At 41.4% G+C, this 21,566-nt stretch overlaps 1 protein-coding gene across 1 annotated transcript in view; it reads right to left on the minus strand.

Moving 5' to 3' along the window:
• Positions 1-2,126: 2,126 nt before the first annotated feature.
• ATXN10 (ataxin 10) overlaps positions 2,127-21,566 on the minus strand; it is a 66,161-nt gene continuing 46,721 nt past the window's right edge. Inside the window, exons 10-11 of the mRNA XM_050323316.1 lie at positions 18,111-18,174; positions 2,127-2,889 (exon numbers count right to left, since the gene is read on the minus strand). Of these exons, the coding sequence (XP_050179273.1) occupies positions 2,702-2,889; positions 18,111-18,174 (252 nt within the window). The 3' untranslated portion in view covers positions 2,127-2,701. The remainder of the gene's footprint in view (positions 2,890-18,110; positions 18,175-21,566) is intronic.

Consider the following 21,566-nt stretch of genomic DNA (forward strand, 5'->3'; position numbering starts at 1 on the left):
TTCTGCCCCTTTACAAACTCACTAAAGCTTGCTTTTTATGACTGATTGCTGTGCTGTATTAATCCCTGAGCATATAAAACGAGTCTAATGGAGACTGGGACTCCACTGGGGAAGGACAGGGAACCTGTTGTGTTCCAAGAATTAATCCATCCTGGAAAATCAAAAGGCAGCCACTCACAATACAGTAATCAGCATGTTCTCTGCTGTGAAAGCCCTAAGTTTGCCTTTTAGAAAACACAACTATTACTTCATTATGCACCGAAACACATAAAACTCTTTTATTTGTGTTTGTTATTATTTGACTTATATTTACAGTCTCGTGCATATTCCACTGGTGAGTATACAACTGTCAAGTTAAAAAAAACCACCCTGTCTACTCCCATCTGCTTAAAAGGAAAGAGGGACTCCCACTGCTTTTTCCACAACCAAAGTTCTCTCTGGATTTGCTTTGTGAACAGCATTTTAACTCTTTATCACCCTAAATAAAAGGAAATTCTTTGCATTTTTCCTTACACAGAAAGTTCATTTTCTGTTCCGGACAACTCTCTGTATTTTTTCCTCAGTTTGTTAAATCATTTAATATGAGTTTCCTAAGAAGTGGCACTAAAATAAAAATGTTTGAAGCTTTATGTTACTCAGTTGAAAACAGCTTCATTTCAGATGGTGCTATATTTGATGGTCCTTTGTTAGCAAAAGTTTAACTCTGTTTTAAAAAGATGAATGATGCAGCTTTCTGAATAATGCTTTTTTGTATGTAAGAGTAGAATTCTTTTTTTCCCCCCACTTAGGGGTGAGAAGTATGAATCTTTCACTGTGTTATGGAGATAAAAATAACCCTCCAAACCCAACTGTAAATCTAATGTGACACACTAATGATGCTGCTAAATGACTTCTGGCCTAAACACAAGAATTAAGGTTTAAGGGAATCAATGAGAAGCCACATGCTCAAGAAGAAACACCACCTTTTCCCTTCAGCCAGGAAAAGGCACCCACCTTTATAAACAGCAACTTTATAAACCAGCATTTCACCACAACAGGGTTTAATACCCGACAAAATGTTCCTGTCAAAATATTTTTTAAAAGCAAATAAAGCACTTTGCTTATAGTCACATTTACTCCTTGCTAACACAAAGAACACTTCTCTCCCTGTTTGTTTTCCAAGTAAAAAGTCACTAAAAGCACCAAGAGTTAACGTCTTTGTTCCTACTGCCATTATACCTTTCTAGACCCCATTTACCTGAGAAAGGGCAGAAGACAGTAGTGTTGGAACCCCACAGGTGTCTAAAATCCCACTGGGTCAAATCCATAGTCCCACCAGGGCAGACACTGAGATCCTCCAGTTAACTTGAAACCATCTCAGCAGTCCAGCTCCACTCACCAGCACTTTTAAGTACTGCTGTGGCTTTCTCTCAGTTCAAAGGAATGAGTTTTTTCCATTTTTAAATCAAAAAACTGAACTGGAGGAGCATAAGCTGATGCACATGGTTGAAGGCTGGTTACAGACACGTGGAGTTTAAGGACATAAACCTGCCTTTCCGTTTAAGAAGGGATAAATGCCAACAAATTAACTTTCCTGAGACCTGTGAGTTCGAGATCACTGGAGGTAATCAAATGACAGTAACAGGACACAAGCACCAGCCCTATTGAGCTGCAATTCCTGTTTTGCTCGTGCATGGAGCGTTACACTTCTGGGCTTCCAGAGCAAAGCTATGGCACACACAGAGTTAACTGTGCCCCCCACCCCGGCTTCACCCCCCTTCCCCCCATCTCATTCATGCCACATTCCACAGTGGCAGGGTCCAACAACAATATAGGAGGGTACCCAAAATGAAGAGGCAGGGCCTTCCATTCTTCTGCCTCTCTTGAATTAATTAACTGGAAATGAGTTTTGTCAATGTTTTGGAAAGGCAGAGGGGTGAAAAGAAACTCCTAGAATTAATCACAGTGAGAAACTACCTCTTCAGCAGTCTGCCAGAGTTCAGAAAACCCATGAGAAGTGCAAAATAAAAGGAAAATGGGCTGACTTACCCTCCAAAGGAACAAATAAAATTCAAACAAACACCCAAGTCTCCAAAACAGAGACATGCCCCAGTGCAAAGGAATGCAGCATCTGTTGCCACAACAGCTTCAGCTTTGGTTTTAATACACTTGTCATGAAGACTGAAAGGTAACAAGGTAGAAAAGAAGGTTTACTAATAATTTAATTACACAGAAGGCATGTTGTGTTTAATTCACTAAATATTTATGTACATCCAACATCCTGTCGATCCTTAGATAAATAGAGATATTTGAGTCCCATGACTGAAAACTTTGATTGTTTAGCCCTGACTCAGCACAGATCTTTTACATGGAGAGAGCAGCCTGCAAAGCTGCTCTTTCTTTAGAGAGTTTTTTAACAACAGTTATCTCCAGGTTCAGCATAGGAAATTATCACAACCCAATACTGCATCTATGACACCCTTCTACTAAGGAAACAAGAATTCCAACCCACTGACAAGAAGGACTTTGTTGCACAGGCTGATTTACCCAAGTGTTCAGGAAACACAGAGGTGTGCTTTTGTTTACAACAGCAAGGCAGAAGCATCATTTGGCAGCTCTTCTGACAGGGAATGTAACACTTCCAGCAGACTGGGACTGAAAAGGAGGAAATCTTGACTGGCTGGGCAGGGAAAACTATTTTATATGAGAAATACTCCTTGGTTCAGGAGGGCTTTTTCCTGGCAGACCTCAGGATTAGCCTGCCCTCCTGCTTCTCCATCTCCAAGCCCATGCTCTCCAGGGCAGAGCCCTCGGCCAGCCCCTGCTCCTCCAGCCCTGCAATCAGCTCCTGGTTCCGCTCATTCTGCTCCGTCAGATTCCGGATGGCAAAAACTGCCCACTGGTTCACAACTGAGGGGCAGAGTCAAGGACTGGTTATTTATTTAGAGATGAAACACTGTTTATTGTGATTTATTACTGCATTTCCCTCCCTCTGCCCTCCTCCAATCCCTCGAACCCCAAAACCCAACAGAAATCAAGGGTTTGAAAAAGTAAGACATTTAAGACAGGTGTTGACACTGAACCTGCAAATACTTTCATATGACATAACTTAATTTATATTAATTTTTATATAGATATTAATTTTTAATAGAATGAGGTATGTCCATTAACTTCAGGTAAGTTTATCAGGGTTTGTGTTAGGAAAAAAACCCTAACAAAAACAAATGAACTGTAAGAATTAAATGGAGGTATTGTTTCAAACCAAAATTACAGTTAACTGAAATATTCCAATGATCTTCCTAGTGGGATTAAATAAAAAAAAATCAGTCACACTTTAACATTAGACTTCCAAGCTTATTTCCAAACAAAATAAGCTGTAAATCATGTCCAGGAAAGACAACTACTATTTTCACTGCAAAAGCTGAAAAGATGTAGAAAAAGAGAAATTATCCAGGTTAATATCTGAAAATAGCACAAATAATGTCACAGACACTTAAAAGTCTTTAACTTCTAATGTTACCTAAGCTGGGTCCTTTGTGCCTGGGAGCATTCACACACCTTCCCGGAGACCCCAGGATCACCAGCAGGGAGCTCCTGCTGACCTTGGAACGGGCACAAGCTGCAACTCACTCACCTTCTAAGGTGGTCCCTTGGGGCCAGGATTGAGGCACATGTCAGGGTTGTAGACAAAGGATTTAAATTCCCAGGATTATCAGGCAGGCATCTTCCAAGTGAACTACAGTGTTCATTTTATGAAGTGTCAGAGATGTTGGTCCCAGCTCTGCAGCTGAAAGGTTGTTTGATATAATCTTTCCCAAGTTACCCTTTCTGAATCACACAAGTGGTTTGCCTGCAGGGCACCAATTATTTACTACATGTAGCTTCACATCCAGGAGAGGAATACGCATAATTTACTCATCTCCTTGACGTCTTTTGGGTTGGAGAGTGTCTAAGCACAGAGATAAGATGGTGTTCTTCTGGTATTTGCCAGGGGGTGACTGGAGGGAAAAACTCCTCAGCTGGGGAAAATGGGAACTTCAGACAAAACAACAGAAGAGAGGAACTGGCCTTACACAATCTTACATCATCTATCTTACACATCCCCAACAGAGAGAGAAGGGTTTGGACAAAGAGCAGGCTGGACACACCTGGCAGGGAACCGCCCTGCACTGGCATGGGTTAGTGAAACAGTCTCTTGCCTTTTAGTAGCATTTTATATTTATTTTCACAGTCAAGAAGTCCAGAACTGAAAATCAAAAATGACAAAGCACTAACAACTACAAGGCCTTTTTTTTTTTCCCTCTGACAGAGCTCTTTACACTTTACCAGGAAACATGTTGCACACCTTCTTGGTTCAAAAAACTCCAGTGTGAGGTAATGACAGAGGAGAGAAATTAAGACCAAAAAAATGTATGCATCACATCAAGGCCTTAACAGGTGAACACGACAAAGAATATCAATGTATTCTCTTCTGTCAATACATCACTACTATAGTTAAGTGAAAAGACAAGTGCCAAGCCACACTGAAGTTACATAAACTGAGCATTTCCACTGAAGACTACATGTGAGCATATAAAACAAAAAAATGCCAAAGAAGTATAATCACATACGAGCAGACTCTCAGTCAGCAGCACCAGGGGTGAGAACGGATTTCAGAACAGCAAAGCACGCAAGCTCATGAATGCTGAAGAACCAAGGTTGAAACCTTGCAGGTCTTTCCCAGGTCTGATTTAGGGCATTGCACCAAGTGCCAAAAAGCAACACAAAGTTCTCCCATTGGACTGTGAGAAACATGCTACCACCCTCCCTGGCTCTGCTCCTGGGATGAGGAGCAGATCTTTCTTGTGTTCCTAAAATACAGGTCTGTGTAAAACACAGAACTTACAGAAAAGAAAACTTCCTTCAAGAATAACAGCAATTTTCAGAGTGGCAGTTCTCAGCCTCACCAAGTGCCACACAGACACAAAAGTCCTCGCAGAAATGCCTGTGTGCATTAGCCTTGGCAATAATCCTGTTACCATCACCCTTATGCCCTTCAACACAATCCCACTGCTAAACCCCATAGCAAACGCTGTTTCCCCATTACCAGATCCACCCATGCTTACATAATATCTCAGACATCCCCATTATCTTATGAGCTCTATCACCATTCTGGCATTTATCATTATTGACTACTGTAGCTGAAGCTGTAGAATGGTTTCAATAACATTTTCCTTCCTTCACAAACTCCTTTCTGTTGTAGGTTGCCCATTGTGCCTGCACCATGAATATTCATGACCCCTTGTTCATGCTGGGGGAGGCTGAGCCTTTGGGGGGCTCGGAGCAGACCTGAGTGTCAGCGAGATTAAAGCCAGGCCCCAGCTAATACTCACATTACCCTCTTGCTCCTCTCCAAAGACAGAGACACAGGGAGAAAATTAAACATATTCGAGAGTCTCTAATCCTACCAACACTTTAAGCACTTTATTGTATGCTCAGCTTTAGAAAGAGAGCTTCTAAAGTTGCCATAGCTACTACAAATAGGAGCATGAGCCTGTTTGTTGTGAAACTGCACCAAAGAGAAGAAACATAGCAAGTGCAGCACATCTCATGGCACAGACTTGTCTGGATTTTTCCAACAGAGTTTACTGCACTCTCAAATGAATTCACATTTCAGACAAGAGAAAATGATGATATTCTGTCACAGGGAAGAGAGCATACAAAAAGAAGAAAACAATTAATTTCATTTTGCAGAAACCTCATCACCAGACTACTTGTTTAGGGACTGAAAGCAAACATTTCTGTGCATTTAAAGCAACTCTTTTCCAAAACCCTTCAGTACTGTGTGCTACGGGATTCCTATGCTATTTTGACCTATACAAACAATATACAAATAAAAGTGGATCAACTTGCCTTGTCTTCCATACCTGTGTTAACAGCTTCATTCCACAATTTAAAATTTAAAATAATCTCCACTCCTCTGGGTTGTAACTTCAACTGTCAGGGAGGAGGGAACACAGAGAAAGAGAGGTGGAGAAGATCAGCCCTAAGGGATGAGAAATGTTACCACCTGGAAGCCATGAAAATCTACACCACTAAATCCTGTGGAATTTTGGCCACTGACTGCAAAGGAAACTTTTCACAATTCTCCTGCTTCTTTTCCCTTGGACTGTGGTCCAAGACACTGCTGGAGTCAAGGCAGGAGCCCAGTGACTGGTCTGTAGGTGTAATGGGGTGTGAAAGTACCCCCATGCCCTGCCAGGAGTCCCTAAACAACATCCCGTGGCCATGCATTACTGGGGAGCAGGACGTGCAGACCAGTTCTCAGAGAGGGTATTCCAGCTTCTCACTCCCATATAACCAATCCAGCTGGGACTGAACATTCCTGACAAGCCCAATGCAGCGATCAGGACCCCTACAAACTGTCCCATAAAGCAGTTTGGATTCTAGGTATGGCAGAGAGCAGACAAATTATTAATGAGGTTTGAGGCTGACAAAGTACAAGGAACTGTGGAAGTTTATTGCTTGAAAAAGGCAAGTTTTAGAAGTTAAGTATTACCATTAACTAATATAGGATACTGAAGAGTGATGACAAGGAGAATGATATACATAGATCTGTTTTCTTAAGCCCCCTTCATAGTTATTAATACTGAGGAATCTCTAAATACAACATTCTTGGTGGATGCTTTGATTTATTACACAGTGTAGGGACTTTTTTTGTAAGTTAGACCATTCCTTGCACTACAGTCAGTTTTCCATAATTAAATTATGGAAATTTACTTAGGAACTTATGGAAAATTACTTAGGAACTTTCTTCCTTAAAAGTAATTAGGTCTCATGAGAAAAAGGGGATATTCATTGTTCTATCCCATTACCTCATTTAAAATGGATTTTTATTATTTAAATATCAACTGCATTTTAATCAAATATAGGAGATACAAAACCTTATTAAGAAAGTCAACTCCCATGGGTTGGAACCCTCATCAAATGGACTGTTTATGCAACCCACAGCTAAAGCCATCCAACTTTATACGACCTGTTCTGGAACAGATCTATAGGGCTAAAACCCAGAGACAACAAAAATACAATTCTTGTTAATTGTATTTCTTTCTGGTCTGCAACAAATAACCCAATTTTCACTCAAACTTCTGTAGACTGGAATGAAATATGGAAGTGTCACGTTAGAAGAGTCACTTCCACTTGCAGACATGACTGGATTACACTGAAAAGACAAACCATTTCCCCTTCAAGCCTTTCAGTCCTTTTAAGCGCTTTTGTTTCACAGTACCTTGAAGATAAACCCTCTCCCCATTAAAGAGGTCTCTGGACAACCACCACAACTGCCCAGCACAGTTGGGAGCGATGTGCTGGGACTGCCCACGTGCAGCAGACAGGTAGTTCTGGTCCCCCCCATCAGCCAAATCACTTACACAGCTCTACAGGTTTCTTACTGTTGGAGGTTTTAGTAGTTTTAGCAAGTCCTATGAGCTGCATACGGTGATAGCAACTCTTTACAACTCCTCTACCTTTTAAAGTGAATTCTACTCATGCTTAAGATATTGCCAAAAATGTAGTAACAAAAAATGTAAAGAACTAAAGATTTTTATCTTAATTTACCTACTTATTTTCAAGAGCCTAATTTATATTTTTAGAATTAATGCATTGGACTCTATTTTTACCTCACACTGAATTATCAGCATCAGAAAACTTCAGAAATTCAGCCTATACAAACTTAAAATACTCCACCTAGAAGGTAAAATAAAAGAGTCTAAAATATTCCAATTGCCTGTATTTTCTTTTATTCCAGAGCAGTTCTTGCCACCTGTGACTGCAGTCACCATGCTCTGGGTGACTGAGTGAGCTTTCAAAAGCTAGAAATGGGCAGTATTGTATGAACTGGCAATGTCCCTCCTTCCTTGCCCTGCTCTTGCAGAGTCAACACAGCACAACCCATTTAACCCAGAAGCCTCCAAGGTACAGAGGTGCCCCTGGATGCTGGGAGAGGCTTTTATTCCTGCCCCCACTCATGAGGGATACGATCTGTAACACAGGGAAGGGAAAGCAGAGGTTCGTTTCTAGTGCAGGTAATTCTCACCTGGTACAAGGGATGGGTGGGAGGGCTGGACCATCCCGTGCCCAACAAGGCTTCACTGCCGCCACAGCGTGGCAGCAGAGCCTCACCGGACCCGTGTGCCATGGGAGCCGGTCCTTCCCCTTCCCTCTCCTCACCTGGCCTGTCCTTCCCTCTCCTCACTTTGAACCACTCACTCTAAAGTCACCCAAACAGTTTCAGTACAAAGGCAACATTCTCTGTGATTCACAGCCTACAGAAAATAGGAAACATCTGTAGCAGAAAATAATTGTACATTAAATAGTTTTTCCACTCCCCAGGCCCTCACTAACCTCCCACACCAGGAGCTCTGCCTTCCTCTTGCAGACAAGCACCATCTTCCTGGCTGCTTGTTTTTAGCTCAGCCTCTGAGCATCCTACTCATCATCTCTAATGATGAACTTTTTTTCTTTTTTTTCTTAAGTGTGCCCTGTGGGATACAGGGACTTGTATCTTCTGTATAACCAGAAGACAGGAATGTTAAATCTCACCTATGACTTTCAGTCATTTAAGTATCTACAGACAACAAATATCCTTTTAAGACCAGAATGGACAACTAAACCCGCCTTTTTCTGCATTGACTGGGAGATTCCACTGTGTCCCCAAATAAACTGTCCCAGGAGGTGAATCTCTCACTCATTACAGCCTGTGATTTATTTCTGGTTTAGATTTGTTCAGAATTGTTTCCAAACATTGATTTTCCTTATAGATTTTTAAAAAACAATTTCCACATCACAACCAAGGCACTCGGTAAAGCATCCTTGGCATTAACTAAAGAAAGGATCCAGAAACAGATATTAGCATGAACCAGAAAGTTAGCATGAACTAAAGAAAGGGACATATTCCAAGCTTTGCAAAATTCTTGTGTCCCTTCCCTCCATTTGGATTTTTCAGCATCCCTTTGGAAGCACAGGCACCAGAGCTAGGCAAAACATTCTGCCCAAACGTGCTGTATGTCTGATTCCAGGTGCAGGGCAGCTGCCTGCTCCCCCAGCCATGAGTCATTCAGAAAAAGTGAAAACCAGCAGCTCACAACATCCAGTTGCCCTCTCACTCCCAGCTGTGCTCCCAGCAGTGCAGTCCAAGCTCCCAGGGCCATTTTCAGCAGTGTTCAGTCCTGACAGCCAGAGCAAAGCACGCAGCTCATTCTGAGCTCCAAGGCTTTAACTACACTCTGTGATGTCCAGCTGAACAGCACCCCACGGTCATTAAATGGTGTTTACAGCTCCAGCACTCGGGGTTACTGAGGCATTTCTTACCTGCAGCAATACAGGGATTTTTCTCCCCAGATCACTGGTATTTCTGGGTTAACAGTTCACATAAGACACACAGAGGAGTATTATACATCCAGACTGTTATTAGCCTCTAATGCCTGCCAGCTAAACATTTAATCTATATTCTATGTCCTGCCTTTTGTGCTCTGTGGGACTTAAAAAACCCAGTGCCAAAACACCTTAGCATACTATGAACTTCAACACAAAATTTGGGTCAAGCACTCCAGAGCTACAAAAGCCATAGGACATGTTTAGCTCTGTCAGGGTATTTTTATTATAATGTCTCTTATGCCAAAACTTACAGAACTTCCAAAAAAAATTAAGCCATAACCTCTAGTTTGTTTTCCTTTGCCCTATACTCAGACTTGTAATACTAGCTTGAAACCATGAATATGACACATTCATTTGTGCTGCTTAGACTGCCAATTTTTTTTTAAATTATGACTTACATTTTTAATAGAAACCCATAATTTATGAGCAACTATAAATCATCTGGTTTTAAAACAGAAAGAATCACACTCTTGATCGATCTCAAGTTAGTGTTCCACAGTCAAAATATTCTCTTACAGTCCCTTCTCTTATACTAACCCCACATTAAGAGTTCATGACAAATGTGGTACCGGTGTTAGGAGGCTGTTATGTTACAAAGAAAAACCTTCCATTGTTGTTACCTAACTGTTAAAAATGCCTCAGTTTATCTTCTCTTCCCCGGTATGGAAAAAAAAATGCAAAAATTCCATCAAGTTGAAACTCGTGTATCAAATTACTATTAAAACCTGCCACAAACATTGAGATATGAAGCACAGGGGGGTGGTACCTGTGTCCACAAACTGATTACATATCACTGGTCCTTTTAAATATCCTGGGACGTGGAAAGAAAAAGGCTCCACCCTCACACAGAAATATATTCATGTGCATTTACATGCATGCATAGAGAAATAAACAGCTTTTCTAAAATGCTTTAAAATGGAGATTATAGAAGTCAAATAATGCTTTCAAGAATTTGGCACTACACTTAAAAACCCAACCTGGTTCATACCTGGCATGTGGCAAATTATAACTTACCACTCTAAGGTAGATGACAAGTTGAGCTGACACAATTTGGACTGAAGCTCTTTTTCTGTTTATAATCTCTAGGGATCCATCCATTTATACGGATTCCACAAGGATCTGAATGCCAGCTTATCTTTCAGCAAAATACGTGAGTATTTTATTGATTCAGGGTCTCTGAAGCAGGTCTGCTGCTTATGGTCATCTCATATGTCACTTTATGATAAATAATCAAAACAATGAAGGTAAATGAAACTCCAGTTCCATCCTCACAGACACCAACTGATGCCCAGTGTGCACCCAAAAATAACAGTGGTTAAAATAAATGGGTGTTTGGAAAGATGCAACTAAATTATAACCAAATATGAGTTTAGCAAAATAGCCATTAGCCACAATTCCATCTAGGATTTCAGGAAATGGCTGCATCTCCTTCAGGAAATCTCCACACGCCAGGAGACAGGACCAAACCCACGAGGTCAGCGGAATGGGCTGCAAATGCACCCTGAGTGATAGGAAAGGTTAGGTTTGGAACCATTTGGAAATCGAAAGAACAGTTTAGCCAAAATCTGAGGCAGGGAAGGCAAATCATTCAGGGCTCAGGAAGGAGCTACACAGGACAAGGCTTTCACCAGCTGAAGGTAAAACTGTTCTAGTAACAGTGACCAAAAATGGGGCAACAGGAAAATGTCAGAAAAAAGCTATTATGTAAAGCACCGGTCAGATGTCATCCCAATATTCTTTGGAGGTATGCACAAGAAAAAATGTCAAAACAACAGACTGAAATACGATAAGGTGGTTGTAGAAGGCATTCCATTCTCAACAATATTTCTGAACCACTCCTAGCTTTACTTAAAAAAAAAAAAAAAACAAAAAACACAAAACCTTTGGCTCTCAAATTTCTAGTGCTCCGTCTCAGCCCAGAGGGGAATTTGTCAGAAGAAAGTCTACAGAAAAACCAAGCAAGCTGTTTGAGCTATAAAAGCAGTGAAATATTATATATTTTCTTAATTTCCCTCCTTTTTTTTTTTTTTTTTTTTTTTTTTTTTTTTTTTTTTTTAGGGGGGGATGTCCTCCTGGTAACTAAAGATCTGCTTTCTTTCAAGAATTGAAGCCTGTCATGGATTTAAGTCCACCAAGAGGATTAGGGCAGAGGACAAATATGACAATATTTGGTTTAGAAATAAGAGTTATTAACTTTAATTCCTCACTTTTACATGCATGAGTTGGTGCCTACAGAGATTACTCCTCTCAGGGGATTAGAAATACTAGAATGTAACATTTGAAAGAGCCTTCTTGCATTCTGTACAGCTCTGTTACACTTCCTCCAGCTTTCACAGGGACCCTGAACATCACACGTTTCTTAATGACAGTTGTTGTCACTCAGCATTCCTGGGTCACAACTCATTGCTGGGCAGAAATGAGATACTAAAGAATAGATTCATATTCACATCTCTGCACATCTGCTTCAGTATCTTATAAATTCTCAAAGAAATTAATAATATCACCCCCCCTCAAAAAAAACCCAACTCTGAATTTCAGTATTTTTTAAGGTATTTTCAGTATTTTAATCATCATGTAGATGCTCTAGAAAAATGAATTTTAGAAATTATAGAACTTGCATCATGAAATATACTATTAGGAATTGTAAATGTCCAAACACAAAGTGTAATCTGTGGTCATTTCTGGAAGACAAAAAAGGGCAAATGCTTTAATTCCTTGGAATATCTTTTTCTGTACTGCACACTGCATTCCTTCTGTGGTCTCAAGGCTTTCTCATATGAGTAGAATGTTGCATTTGATACGAATAAGTTGTTCCTGGGGAACAGCTGGGATTACTGATAGAGTTAGTAGATGTGGAACCTCTCACAAGAAACCTCCACATTTTCGTTTTCATTCTAAGATGAAGTTTCTGGCAGTAAAATACTTCAGAAGTGCAGTCTTTGAGTCGGAATTTAGATCTACCAAATATCGTGCCTAATGCAGTAAGTTTTTTGACTGGTTTTTCACCCTTCACCGAGTTTTGCCCTAAAGAGTCTGCAGCATCAAGAAAAGATAAACAGTGGTCTAAGACCTTCAGATGGGCAGCAAATGTAAAGTGTGATTTAAAGCAAGATTAAGTTATACAAATGCATCCTGTGCCCCTTCCAACAGGGAGCATGCACCCAGATCCTCCCCCCTTGGAGCTCTGTAATAATCCCACTGAGGACATTTCAGATAAATACTGAAAAATCCTACCTGGAGTGGAATCCAGACCCCTTTGGTCCATTAACGCTGCTGTAAGAACAAAACTGGGTAACTTGCAATGCTTCTTTCAAGAGTGTAAGAATCCTCCTGTCCCACAGTGACAGCAATAGACAGGTGACCTTCCCTACTACTACCAGGTGCAGTGCTCGGGAACAGCTGTGGTTTTCCCTCTCACCAGGATAGATAACAAAAAGCTTGAAGCCTCTTGGGAATCACTGAAGAAACTGGCCCATCACTGCAGCCCAAAGAACCCCACCCTGATACAACACTGGGGGAGATTCCTTTCTGAGCCACACAGGCCCCTGGGATCCACTGTCTCTAATAAAATACAGCTCCAAAGAATTCCCAGCAACCTGCAGGAACAGGACAGGATCTGATCTGCTGAGTCAGGTGAAAAAAATAAGCCCTTCTCAGACTGTTCTTGCTCAGTGAATAACCACCCTTGTACCTGTTCCAGCTTCTCCTCTGACCAGCTCTTCTCTGTCCCTCACAATTACAGTCACGCGGAGCTCAGGTTTGTGCTCATGCCCAGAGCAGGGATCCTCCACTCTCTCCTTAAAGATGAATTCTCAGCACACAGGAGTTGAATTAGCCTGAACTGCAGCACGGCAATACAGTGACTTCTTCCTTTCCTAGTTCCATCTATGGTAAAATTATAGAATAGAATCATAAACTGGTTTGGGTTGGAAGGGACCTTAACGATTATCTGCTTTCAACCCCCTGCCATGGGCAGGGACACCTTCCACTGGCCCAGGTTGCTCCAAGCCCCATCCAACCTGGCCTTGGACACTCCCAGGGATGGGGCAGTCAGTGAGAACAGGCAGAGTTGACTTCCACTCGCTGATACTGTGCTTCACCTTTGGCACTATAGCAAACAGATTTATGCTCTTAACCTGCGCTGACAAGTCCCATCCTTCCACTGCTGACCTCAACCACTGCTGGCTAACTAAAAACTTGCTGTCTGCCATGGTTGTTAAAGTCACAGGGACGCAACGTACTGGCTGATAGAAAGTAACATGCTGGTAGTGCTCTGTGTCATCCAAGGATAAGAGTAGCAGCAGCAACCAGAAATAATGCAAAATTGAAGCCCTCTACCAAAGGATACACTTTCCTTTGGCCCAGGTAGACTTCAAACTTACTTATTTCAAACTTACTTGTGCAGGAAAGCAAGTGGCAAAGCGACAAGGAAAAGGGGAATTCCATAAAATCACACAACAGCCTGGGTTGGAAAGGACCCCAAAGATCCTACAGGTGGGCAAGACCTGACTGGGCATGAGGAGTTCACTGCTGCTCTCATCAGTACTCTGGGTCCTTTACAGATCCATATCTGCTCAATAACACGATTTCATGTATGCTTCTGAAAATACAGAACCAAAGAGGTCATATCAAGCTACTTAATGCACTGGCAGTACCTGAAGGGAGTTTTTCAAAGAAAGGCAACCACTACTGATGTGACATTATGCTGCATTCTTTGGCAACACTCATGGGATAGCCACATGTACGTGAAAATGCTCAACTCTATGATGGTTCACTCTAAAAACTCAAATCACACTCCTATTTTTGCTCTCCACTGGCTTCCATTCAGAGGCGAGGCTTTTTTACAGCATGTGGCCTGGTTTGGTTGCAGTCTGTAACTTCGAAATAAAATGTCTGTCAGCTCCCCCAGAATTCCTTGCTGGCATCTCCCAAAAACAAACTGCCATTGTTGTAGACCAGAGCAACTTGATTTCCTCCAGCTTCAGCCAGTTTCATGAACCACAATTATACTTGCTGCTGCCATGAAGTCAAAAGTATTTTCAATCTACCTCTCGGATGACTTTCAGACTGAATATAACAGAAGCAGCTTTGGGAAGGAGCATCTGAAAATTATCTTGTATTTTCTACATTTTCATACATCATTTAAACTAATGTTTAAATGTACGGATGTTCATAGCAACCACAGGTTTTCCTTTCACAAAGGCCGAAAACTCTTACTCCTAGAACACAGCCATCTAGGTGTTTACTTGTATAGATTATATATATGAGTGTATATACATACACTCATATATATAAACATTAATCCTCACAGCAGGATACATTTTCTTCAAATAACCTGAAAAACAGGATTTGGAGTAAATTTTTTATTGGCATTACCCAGATAGGCATGTCCAACCCACTCTGCTATCCTGTGGCAGGTTTAATTTTTTTGTTCCTAAACACACATTATGAAGGTAAAGCAAAACCTTTCCAACTTTTCAGAAGCAGAACAAGAAACTGAATTTTCAAAACTAAAATAAATAGCTCATGAAAGAACTTGTCCTTAATCTAAAGGCAAACTATTCCACTTGTATTTTGAAACAGTCTGACTTCTTTTAAATAAAGAGGAACAGTTATGATTAGGGGTGCAGCCAGTCCCAGACAGAAGATTTAAAAGCTACAGAAAAAGTGATACTCAACCTCCTCTGAAGTTTAACTCCTCAGGCCCAAAGGTCTATAACGAACCCAGTCTTACTCTGCTTAACTTTTCCCCTGTGCTAAAAGCCCAACAGCTCACAGTTGAAAATCTGGCATCTTACAGCATTTCTCCATTGAATTTACTTGGAAACACGCAAAGTTGTAGTAGTTGCAAATTTAAAATACCAATTTGAACTACAGAGGTACAGTAAATTTGTTCTTAACTGTCCATGATCATCTTGGTGTCTGCTACTAAGGAGGGTGGTGCTTTGCTTGTACTCACCAAATATTCTGAAGGAAAAAATACTACTTGTTAGTATAAATGGAAAGGTTACAAGCCTGAGATGTAATAAGACAAGGTAACAGTTCTCCCAAACTGGGCACTGAAAGATGAATTTAAACAATTAATTAGAGCAATGCAAACATGTCAGTTGAACTTTGTAAGCTACAAACTCCCTGGTAGTTCTACGAATGCTACAGAACTGTTCAGGATCTCACAGCACGCAATTTTAAGGCAATGACAGGTTTACAAAGGAATTTATTTTAGGATAAGAGCAGACCCACTTCCTCTTGCAGCATTCTTCCATACGCTACAAAGAAAAAGACTTATCAAAGAATTTTTCCTCTCAAAGGTAATAAAGAGCTCCTTTAACATCTAACATGGCAGTCTGGCTTCTCCTGATGAATCACATACTTTAGGGGAATCATTTTTTTTCATCCTATCACTTTTACCACCAAAGTTACATTTTTTTCTTTAGAAAATTTTGTACATGTAATTTGGAGGCAGTGAGAGGTCAGAGGATGGCCCAGGCTCTGCTCAGGGAGGCCCAGCAATGGCACGAGAGGAACAGGCAGGAACTAATGCCCAAGAAGTTCCACCTGGACATGAGGAAGAACTTCTTTGCTGGGCAGTGACCCAGCACTGAACAGAGACCAGAGAGGGTGTGGAGTCTCCTCACTGGGGATACTCCAGAACCATCCTGTGCCATGTGCTCTGGGATGACCCTGCTGGAGCAAGGAGGTGGCACCAGATGAGCCACTGTGGTCCCTTCCAGCCTGATCCAGCCTGTGATTCTGGGATTTGTGCTAGGCAGGACTGGGGTGCACAAAGAGAGCAAAGAAACAGCTGAATCTCTTCAGAGATGATGCAATTGTTATGCAGTGGAGTCAGGCCCCACATGCTGCTCAGGACCTGGTTGGTGGTGTCCACAAGAATATGCTGCAAAGCAGATGAAAGTAGAGACACCTGAACTGCAAACTCCTCCTCTGCTTCCGTGTAAGGCCCACTGGGAAAGCAGAGATGAGGAATGTTAGAGGCTGGAGAAGGGCAGGGGAGCACTAACGTCATGTTAGAGCACCTGGAACAGCAAGAGGTCAGAGCCATGCACAGAGCAGCAGCCAGGAGCTGCACTCCAAACGCTGATGCAGCAAACCTTGTCACAGCAGGCCAGTCCCCCCTCTGCCCACGTGCTGCTCACTCATCCATATCCCCCAGTACTCTGTGCTATGGATCAGTGCTGAAAGCTCACATTAGGAGGTGTTACCATGTCTTTAAAAACCAAGTAAACGAAGTTTTATCCTCTGGTAAGAAGTTTATGGTGCAGTCATAAAATGTCAGCCTGTATCAAAAGGTGTAAGAAGTCCCACATGGCTCAAAATGCAGTAAAGACTCCCAGGGTATTTTATTTTTACCTCATTCAAGATTGTAAATTAACTTTGAAGGCCTCCAACTTTATCCACTTTTACTAACAGCTAAAATGAAGGATTAATCCTAGAAAGACATTCTAGAAGTGGTTGCACAGCTGTGCTTTCCAGCACAGGAGTCACTTGGGACCAAAGCTCCCTACCCAGTTTTCTCAGGGCTGCTCTTCTGATTAGGGAAGGGAACTTTCCCTGCCCTTCCCACCTCATCCAACAGTGCCTCTTCCCTGAACTGCCCCACGGAAGTACAACTCTGTTCCTCAGTGCCCTGTCCAGAGCTACACTGCCAGGTCTCCAGGTACAGGACCAGTGAGGAATGTAAAACTCATGCACATAAAGCAATAAAGTAACTCAGAGGATGCTTAACACTCCTTGCTCCTCCACCCAGCTTGTTAGCACTGTGCTGTGATCTACATTATTTCAAGGTACATTTATATGTAGATGATGTTACACAGCACACAACTGAGAGAATATGCAACGTTTTCACAACTTTGTGTGGGGTTTTTTTTAATATCTGTTAGAAAGTAACCTTTTTCTTATCAATTAATTTTGAAACCCTGTTTCATGTGTTCAGTATACGAAACCTGACATGACTCTACAAAGGAAATGCATTTGCTTTCCAAACACACTTACCAGAAACTTAGAGCTAATGATCAGATGGCACAAAATCCCTCACTGAACACACTTGGCAGGATCCCTGTGCGCTGCTTGAAGAGATGGGTAACTCTGCTTAACAAATGCTTCTCTTCAACAGTTATTTCCCTCTAACAGCAATCTGTCTTGGAAAGTCTCTGCTCTTAAACCCCAGGAAAAAAATAACATTAAGCACAATGCCATTTATATCAAAATCTCCCCAACATTTCAGTAATTAGCACCACTGATTTTCTCAATTATACACATTCTTATGACAGCTTGTTAGCCTTGACTCTGTGCTTACAATAACCTCCCCAACCCCTTTTATTAAGTGCAGAGAATTGATGGGGTATTGTTTCAGTCCCCTGAATAGATGTTTCAATGGAAGCAGAGGCTCCAAGATCTGACACAATGGCCAGAGTCTGAAATCAGACTTCTGTCACAGCTGGCTCTCTGAACTGACATTCACAAACCAGCAATATTTATTATTTTAGGAAACAGAATATAACCACAATTCAACTTACTGAGAATCATGAAAGCCTATTTGTGCCTTTGCTCACTTGTGAACCATTTAAACACAACTTAGAACATCCTGATGCCAGTCACACTTGGGCACCCAGTGAAAGCAGTGCTGGCATCAATCTCTGAAACCCCCACCTCTTCTCGTGAGTCACACTCAAAAAACAGAACTCTTTTGTGAAGGATACAGGGATTGTTGTCATCAATGCTGCAGTTGTCCAGAATCAAGGGGATGCCATCCAACTCATACACCTAAATAAAAGCAGAAGTTTAATTTAACAGATGTCTCAACAATACAAATAATGTTCCATGCAAGAAATAAGTAAAATATGTAAAAAGGTAACAGGGATGTTTCATCAAAAATATTAAACATACTACCATGCATTGCAGAGCAAATCTGGTGTCAGCAGTGAGTATCAAAAAACAGTGACACAAGCAGACACTAATTTCACATTCTGCCTTCATTTAGCCTGTGTTTGACTGAGGTATTTCCTGTGGGGCTTCTCACATGGAGGCAGACAAGCCATGCTCATTGACAGCTCATGTTTGCTTCCAGAAGGAAGAACCAGGAAAAACTCCTGAGTGGAAAAATGGGGGGAAAAAAAAGTTGAAAAATACATCTCCCCACATACCCAAGTTCACAGGGAGCCACACCTCATGTACCTTCAGAAATCATGTGTTACCTGTATGTGCCCATGCACAAATTCTTTATATCAAGTAAGAGCCACTGACATTTCTCCTCTGAGAAGGTGTTTTTTATGTTATTAGCAAACCAGCAAAGATGAGAATTAGGATTTTTTGTTTTCTGACCATACCCCACACAGGGGAATTCACAAATTTCACTGATCCATGTGTAGTGTGTGTGAGATAACAGGCATAACCCTAATACACACACCCACACCCCCATACTACCCAGAACTTGGGACAAGCTGATGTAACAATAAATATGGAGCAGGATTATCTAAGAGAAACACATTTCCTAGGAGATTTGTGCAGATTTCTAAGGTTCACTGCAACATCATGCATGCACAGTTACAGCTTTAGAAAGTGCTACGTACTTAAACAAAATCTTGTTCTAAACTAGCTGCAAAATTTCAACCTTGAAAATAACTTAAGACATAGGAGCTTTTTTTTCATATTACAAAAGTAGTTTTAAAAAACCTTGAGAGGATGAGGATTAACTGATTATATTCTTATACCAATATATTATTTATATGCTTTAAGGCACCTGGACATTGTCCTGGGCAACCTGACCTGCATTGAAGAAGGAGGTTGGACAAGAGGTTCCTCCATAAGTCCCTACCAAACTCAACCATTCTGTGATAGCCAAATTATATTTGTCCAAATCTTGAATTCTTTAATTCCTTTAAATTTAATCTCAAACCAAGAACTGTCAGGTAAAGGAATTTAAACAGAATTTAGGCCATGGTTTGATGATGGGATTCTCTCTTCCATCTTTTTTGTCCCAAGCAAGATGCATTTTTATGTACCAAGGAAAACAATATATCCCAAAGTTTACACTGCAGGATCATCATCTTTCTGAAATGCAAGTTCTGTGATAAGAGAAGTAAGTCAAGTAGAAGGAGATTTAGAGGTGAAAACCCCAACAGCCTATGGACCAGTAAAACTGAATTCAGAGACAAATCTGAACACAACCCTCTTACAAGTGTCTTTTCAGATAATCCTACTGCAGAGTCTCAAGATAAAACATGAGAAAGTAGCAGTGACAGACAGCACACACAGCCAGGCAAGCCTGACATGTATGAAAAGCAAAGAGCTCGGTCAGGTCTTAAACCCCAACTTCCACATCTGTGCTGACATGCACAGCTTTACCTACATGAAGTACAGTTAATAACACAGGGTTAAAAATATCCACAAAATGTTTGTGCTTTCTCCAGAGGCCATGTATGATATCACACTTCAAAGCCTGAGCAAGCAGTGACCTCTCAGTAACACAGCACTTGCACATGCTGGGGAAATGCTGGCTCTTTGATGTTCAGGCTGCAACCAAAGCCTGATGCGCCTTCAATGGTACCTTTTATTGTCCACCACTGAAATGCTGAACAGCACAAATTAATCTGGATGAAGTGCTGTCAACTGAAACAAACCATGCAATAATCTGCTCCAGTTCAACTCAAACAAGACGTTTGGTTAAGAAAGTAAGTATTTAGGGAAAGCAAGATTTTAATTAAAATCCACACATGCTTCAAAAAGTTGCAGTGGGAATATGATGAGATTCCTTCAAAAATAGGAGCAGCAGCAGCAAACCACAGCTTCAGTGATACCTTCACGTACAAACCAGTTGCTAACTACCTCTGCCTCACAGCCACTCTTGAGACTCTTGACTTGAGAGACTCTTGAATATCACATAATTAAACTGGACATGTCATTTGCTCGACTTAGGCACAGCTTTTGTCACGACATTAACAGCTTTGGTATGTCACCTGTGACTTCCTACACAGGGAAATGAAGCAGGGGAAAAACCTTACAAGTTATCCACCCAAGACAAATCTGTGTACTCCTGAGTGACTTCTGAAATGAAGAGACCAAATCCTGAGCAACCAGCACTAGGAAAGTTCCAGTTCATGCCAGTTGTTCCTGAACCAGCAGTGATCCACTGCAAGGGTATTTTATGGCACCCTGAAACGTGTGCCTGTGTTCAGTAGTGGTCTGGCTGCGATGTGAGTCAGTTCAGCAATTGCTGTGCAGGGCAGAGCCATTTCTGCAGCGAGAGTGCCACAGACAGTCCGAGGGGGGAATCACCATCCCACCCAGGGGTCCCACCTGCACTGCTGAGAGTCTCTCACATCTTCTCACTCTCATCTCCCTGTAACCTCCCACAACACAAAAATGTGGTAAACGTCAAGAATCGTCCTACATCTCAATCATGGGAACTGCACTGCCCAATTCAAAGTGCTCAGGAAATTTTTCCCACTAGTTATTTGCCTTGGAGTTTTTGCTCCGAAGAGAATTGTCTGTGAAATGCCCAGTGCAGAGCAAGGCAGGGGACCTTTTGAAGGGATCTTCTGCAGGGCTTAGGGAAAGAGTCAGTATTGCACAACACTCTAATCCTGCTTTAAATATGGTGTGAAAGTATCCTGTGAAAAAAACACCTAGTGGCTGGTGTGAAACTGGTTGTAATCCATCCAGATTTTGGGAGAAAGTATAGACCGAAAATAAGAAATAGCACTGTTCTGGTGTCTGTCTCATAAACAGAACTGCTCACACTGGTCTGTGTTACACATCTCATTGAATCCATTACCATGTAGCCTATTTACTGAATCCTTCCTTCTAGCAGCAGCAGTGCCAAGCTCAGGGGGAAGAATGCAAATTCTCCAAGCATGACAGTGCTTGTTGCTGGATCTGTCTGCATCTGGAAAAATGCAAACACAATCTCCAGGTCCAGCAACTGCACTGACAGAAAGAGGAAAAATAAAAATAATCCAGTAAAAAAAAAAAATCTCTGCACAGAATGATTAACACTTCAGGAACTGGAAATACTACCTAGTCAAGTAAGAGTACTATTCTGCAAAAAGAAAACTTGTGCCTTCAGATAACATAAGTTAGAACATGAACTGCTCTCCCACCAGAATGTGACCGATTTTCAGCCTTCAATTGACACAGAAAGCAGGATAAGAAAGGTC

Source organism: Myiozetetes cayanensis, unplaced genomic scaffold (assembly GCF_022539395.1).
Source record: "Myiozetetes cayanensis isolate MyiCay16 unplaced genomic scaffold, myiCay2020 scf3, whole genome shotgun sequence".
Lineage (NCBI taxonomy): Eukaryota > Metazoa > Chordata > Aves > Passeriformes > Tyrannidae > Myiozetetes > Myiozetetes cayanensis.